This window comes from Capsicum annuum, chromosome 4 (genome assembly GCF_002878395.1).
Source record: "Capsicum annuum cultivar UCD-10X-F1 chromosome 4, UCD10Xv1.1, whole genome shotgun sequence".
In the NCBI taxonomy this organism is placed as follows: Eukaryota; Viridiplantae; Streptophyta; class Magnoliopsida; order Solanales; family Solanaceae; genus Capsicum; species Capsicum annuum.
In genome coordinates this window covers 2,520,119-2,526,371 of record NC_061114.1, presented here as the reverse complement: position 1 = coordinate 2,526,371, position 6,253 = coordinate 2,520,119, and the positions used below count along the sequence as shown (strand labels likewise).

The 6,253-nt window shown below is 32.1% G+C and overlaps 1 protein-coding gene and 1 long non-coding RNA gene across 2 annotated transcripts in view; both read right to left on the bottom strand.

Annotated features, from left to right (window-relative positions):
• LOC107868405 (cyclic phosphodiesterase-like) overlaps nt 1–288 on the bottom strand; it is a 9,399-nt gene extending 9,111 nt beyond the window's left edge. Inside the window, exon 1 of the mRNA XM_016715095.2 lies at nt 102–288. Coding sequence (XP_016570581.1) covers nt 102–242 — 141 coding nt within the window. The 5' untranslated portion in view covers nt 243–288. The remainder of the gene's footprint in view (nt 1–101) is intronic.
• Nucleotides 289–1,120: 832 nt separating this feature from the next.
• On the bottom strand, nt 1,121–4,149 carry LOC124897589. The gene is made up of 2 exons (XR_007054350.1): nt 3,251–4,149; nt 1,121–1,680 (listed from the first exon to the last, which is right to left on the bottom strand). It is a non-coding gene; the product is annotated as an uncharacterized LOC124897589 (long non-coding RNA).
• Between the last annotated feature and the right edge of the window lie 2,104 nt (nt 4,150–6,253).

The following is a 6,253-nucleotide window of genomic DNA, read 5'->3' as shown; positions in this document are numbered from 1 at the left end:
TGTCACATAAAACGGTACGGAGGGAGTAATGATTTGAACAAAACAATATGATAATCAAGTTACGTAAAATTAATAGATAGTAACAAGAAACTATTACTAACTTCTTCAGTTTTGGTGTCAGCTTCAGTGAGTTGTACTTTCTGCATTGGATCAGGTACTTTGAGGATTGAATAGAAGAGTAAAGAAATGCCTATAAGTCCAAGAAATGTAAGGAATTTAATTAGGAAAATATTATTGAACATTAAGATGAAAAATGGAGATCAGAAAATTGTAAATAACCCATTTAAAAAAAAAAATTGATTTTTGATTAAAAAAATTGTGAATGAATTTTTTAATTGAGATAATGGTTGAGAAGTTGGTAGAATAATTTATATTATTTCCTCCTCCATCTAATAATACTTGTTCACTATATTAAAAATATATCCAACAATCCTCGTTCAGTTTTAAAACTCAATAAATAATTTATCTTTTTTATTCATTTTATCCTTTGTTATTAATTATAGTTATTACCTAAATATACTTTTAAAAATATTAAATTAATTATATTAAAAAATTAATAAAATTACTCATACTTAATGTATAAGTATTAGCTGTACAGAGAAGTATAAATTTATTAATTAATGGTATTGTGCTCAAGAAATGAGAGACATGATTAGTTGTATAAAGGTGTTTTTTACTCCATTTAAAATTATAATAATTCTTCTTTTTATACTTTCTTCGTTACTTGTCTAATTTATCATGACAAGAAAATTTTGTTGAGTACATTTTCCCATACCTTATCTTATTATTAAATAACAACATAATTTATCATATCAAGAAAATTTTGTTTACATTTTTCCATACCTTATCTTATTATTAAATAATAAAATAAAATAATAATAGTCAAATTAAGAATTTCAAAATGTAATTGATAAAATTAATTTAATACATGACAACTTCTTATTCAAGAGACTTAGTTGTTCATATTTATAAATTTTATTTGATTTTAAAAGAGCAAAAAAGTGAAAAATGATACTCATTTATGTCCTACTCCTTTTATGTTCTTAGTTTTTTCTTAATTAGTGTGTATTACCTTATAAATTAAGTTAATATGAACTAAAAAAAACGAAACATACAAGTTTTAAAAAAAAAAACTAATTGCTTCATCAAACATAAAATTTACATATATAATTATAATTTATATCCCCTATAGTAAATGTCTTTATTTGTACAGTAAAAGTAAAACATTAACATGATTACAAACTATGTAGAAAACTTTTACACAAATTACTCATGGAAAAGCCAAGACTCAAGTAACAACAAGCTAGATCGAAGCTCAAACTTGAAAGGCAGGCCAGCACGAAGAAATGTAAACATATCAGATTGGGATATCGATATATTGATAGATATCGAGGAATCGCAAAGATTCTAGTACACAAATTACTTATGGAAACGGTGCTATCTTCTTCATCTCAACATCTTCAATATTGATCGCGAAACCCTTGTGATTCTTCACCCAATAATTTGCTAGCGGATTTAGATGTGTAGGTTCGGGTAAATCGGCCCAAGCCACTTTTATGGCATCGATCGATATGTCATACTTGTCATCTCTTTTTTTAACAGCGCCAATTTTGATAATGCTCAAATCTACTGGTTGTGGAGACATCATTAGTGATGGAGGCCCAATTGGTAACTTGTCACCTTTGAAATTGCAAAGTTAAATTAACATCACTCTTTTGCTTAAATAAATAAATAATAAAGATTCTATAGTCAAAAATACACTTGCAATTCTATAGAAATATCACCAACTATATATCAAACACAATTCAATTGTCGATAGTTTCATTTTTTCGACATAAACCATAGTGGTATTTCACGTAGAGAAAAAAATGCAGTATTTTCACTCTAAACTATACACGAAATTGCTGAAACACACCAAAACTTTAGGAGGATCCTATTACCCCTTGAACTCAATTTTAGCGTATTTTGACACCCTTTGTGCTGATGTGACACCTTTTATCGATCTTTTTAGCTGACATGACACCTTTGTCCCATTACATAAAATGGGACCCACAACAAAGATGTCGCGTCGGCTAAAAAGGTCGGTACAAGATGTCGCGTAAGCTAAAAAGGTTGACAAAAATACGTTAAAATTTAATTCAGAAGTAATAGAACCTTTGTGAAGTTGGAGTATGTCGTAGCTAATTTGGTCATAATTTAAGAGTATTAAATGCTCTATTAGTTCCCCGTCGACATATGTAATAGCATTTCGAAGGCCAGATGTCACACCCCTTTTACAACCAAAAAAAAAATTTATTTCAAGGGTCGAAAGGGTTTTTATTATTAAAGTGACAAAAATGAAGAAAATTTGTTTCGAAAAAGGATTATTTACATTTAAACTCAGAATCGCCACTTGGCATAAACCGATGTGCCAAGTCACCTTTGGAAAATCCTTTTTCAAAACGATTTTTGACTCTTTAAACTGGTTTGCGAACAGAGATTCCGATTAAGGAATTCTGTTGACCGAGAGGAAGGTGTTAGGCACCCCTCGATCCCGTGATTCGACCACGATCGCTTCGTAGAGTGAATCGACTAATTTGACACTACGATGTACAAACCACACAAACATGTAAAACAATCAAACAAAACAAAACAAAACGAATCAAAAATATAGCGTCCAGTCCGAGTTATACAATCCCGAAATAGAAAAATACGGAAATGTAAATCCTATTCTAAACTAATCCTAGACTAAGCTCCAATGCCTCGCCCGATGCCTCGGGCTCTGATCACGAACATCCTCCGTGTACCTGATACGTCGGGGCATTTTTCGGTGAATAAATACAATGTGTCTCGAGGCATTCTCCGGCTAAATGAATACATCTAAATTAAATACGACAAACTAAACTAAAAAAAAAACATTAACACAGATTCAAACATTCAATGCATTCAACAACACATCACTCCTAAATTTTGCCTACTTGAACCTAAACATTTGTCTACTAGATTCGATTTATCACAATTCCAACAAATTCAATGTAATTGAAGATCCAAAAATTAACACGAATTCACTTCATCATGTTTAACCCCTCCCAAAATTCCTTTTAACACATGAACTTCGACATGAAAATAGTTATCAAGCCATATCAACATCAATTTCATACCAACAACTAGCTATTCAAATAAACAACACCAAGTATCAACAAAATTCTCAATCAGTCATCGTCAAATACATAATGGTAATAAGAGAGTCGAGTCGAGTCGAGAATGGGACCTCAGAAGCTTTCGATTAACTTGAAAAGACAGATGAGAGCCGCTCCGAGAACCTCAACGAACACCGAAATCTCAACTATGAACCAATTCGAGCACAAAAATCCCTCGAAATCCAATTCGAAAAGAGAACCCGTGAAGGACAGTGAACGAACTCTAACTTGGTATTGAGAAACGGAGCCCCGAAACAGACCACAACGAACCCACCGAGATAAACGATGTACTCAACACTCCGATAAGCTCAGACAGCGGCGGATATCGATGAACAAGGCTAATTCCGGTGATTTTAACGTTTTCAGGACAGATTCATACTTGAATCGATCAAAAGGGTGACCTGTAAACCTGATTCCGGCAAAAAGGTTCACCGGATAAAAAACTTTTCTTCACTGTGAGAAGACCCGTCTCCTAAATATGTGCATGAAGACCCCTGTATCACCCCATCCTCTCCCTTACTGTGTGCCTATACGTATATGGTGTTCTTCAGAGATTTGGGTGTACCAAAAAGAAAAGAGAAGATGAAATTATGGTGAGTGTGTGATTTGTGGTGAAGACAGAACCAACATGGCGTCCCTCCGTATCGATAGTGTTTTTTCTTTCGTGAGGTGCGTCTTCTGTGTGTGTGAGTATATGAGAGTGATGACTTGTATATGGCAGTGGTGTGTGTGTGCGTTTTTGCGTGCTCTATTACTGGAAATGTGAGGTTGTGTGTAGGTTATATGGTGGAGAAATGATAGATGATCCCGGGTTGCTTGCATTTTACACTCAAGTGTCTTCCTTTTTTTTAATTTGCATCCTATTCTATTTATTTTTACAATTTACATCCTAACCTGTTAAGCCCCTTGCATTTTACATCCCAAGATGTCTTCTTTTTTTAATTTACATCCTATTCTATTTTTTTTACAATTTACACCCTAATCTTTGTATTTCTTTACAAAATATTAAAATTATTTTTTAATAATTTTTTCACGAGGGCAAAATAGAAATAACAATACTCCTTCCATTTCATTTTACTCGTTTCAATTTAACATTGCACATTGATTAAGAAAAATAATTAATAACATGACTATTTTACCATATTACCTTTATTAAATAATGTTTACATTTTAATTTGGAGATAAAACAACTAATACTAAGAGTAAAAAAAAAATTATCTTGTCTTAATTAATGAAAAATAACAAGTAAAAATCAAAAATCGAATTAGAAAATTTGAAACGAGTAAAATGGAACGGAGGAAGTATTATTTTTTTAAAATAAATTTATTTAATTTTTAGTGTAACGAACTTTCAAGATATGTTCTTGAATTCACATTTATCATCTAACTATAGTCATGTGATAAGTATTTTCACTTTAATTTGTAACTGCTAAAATTTCGTAGTGGCGTTACTTCTGAGTGGTGAAAGTACGGTGCAGTGAAATTTCTGGAGCCATGTCAATATTAATACAATCATAATCACCTATACTACCTGTCAGAAAGAAAATAATAATGTAAAGAAAGGACCAAAATATTAAGAGAAAATGAATAGAATAGAAATAGTTAAGGATAAAGCAAAAAATATAACACATGAATTGATGGAATTTGTCTTTAACAATGTCTTCTTATATCATTAGTTCTGCAATATCAATCTTCTCTTAATTCCAATTCCATTCGTTTGGAATTTTCTAAAAATTTGAGTTTGCAAATTTTTCATCTAACTTCCTACACTAAAAATTAAATAAATTTATTTTAAAAAATAATACTTCCTCCGTTCCATTTTACTCGTCCCAAATTTCTTTATTTGATTTTTGATTTTACTTGTTATTTTTCATTAATCAAGACAAGATTATTTTTTTTTCTTATTTACCCTTAGTATTAATTCTTTTATCTCCAAATTAAAATATAAATATTATTTAATAAAGGTACTATGGTAAAATAGTCATATTATTAATTGTTTTTCTTAATTAATGCGCAATGTCAAATTAAAACTAGTAAAATGGAATGGAGAGAGTATATTGTTATTCCTATTTTGCCTTCATGAAAAAATCATTAAAAAATAATTTTACTATTTTGTAAGGAAATACAACGTTAGGGTGTAAATTGTAAAAAAAAGTAGGAGAGGATGTAAGTTAAAAAAAGAAGACCTTGGTGTGTATAATGCAAGAAACCCAAGAGGTTAGGGTGTTACCAATAACCAGCTACATACGAAAAAGGAACTTTTTTTCTCTTTTATTTCACAAGCTAGGTAGCAAGAAGCAAGTGTACCAACAATAGCAAACTACTCTCAATAACCAGCTACATACCCAAAAAGAACCTTTTTTCTTTTTTATTAGGTCACATGTTGAAGCCGTTTTGTTGTGGAAACAATCTCTTACAGAAATGCAGAGTAAGAGTGCGAATAATAAGCCCTTGTGGTCGGGCCCTTCCACGGACAACGCAAATAGTGGGAGGTTTAGGGCCGGGCTTCCTTTTAATTTTATAAGCTAGATACAACGTGACTGTGCAAACTACTCTCACTAACCAGCTAAGTTGCTCCAACTCTCCAAAAATGTTGCCGCATCCGTGTCGGATCTTTCGAAAATACGCTATATTTGAAGAGCCCGAGCAACATAGCTAACCAACTACATACCCAAAAAAAACCTTTTTTCGATTTCATAAGCTAGGTAACAAGAAGTAACAGTACCAACAACAGCAAACAAACAGAAGATCATAGTAATAATCGAACATCAACAAAACCAAAATGGGGTTGATCATCAAGCAACAGCTGCACAACATCACTTGAACCATGACAAGCAGCAACATGAAGTGCAGTCCTCTTATCAATGTCTCTAAAATTAACATCCGTCCCACATTCCAAAATCTCCTTTATCCCTTCTATATCAACCTCATTCGCCGAATACATCAACCTAAGTCTTGGATCAATATCAACACCATCTTCACCGTCCTCCCTTTCGGCTCCTAACACTTCCCTCTCTGGTGCTAACGATTTAAATCTCACCGGTGAATTCGGTTCCATTTCACGAAAATGACTAC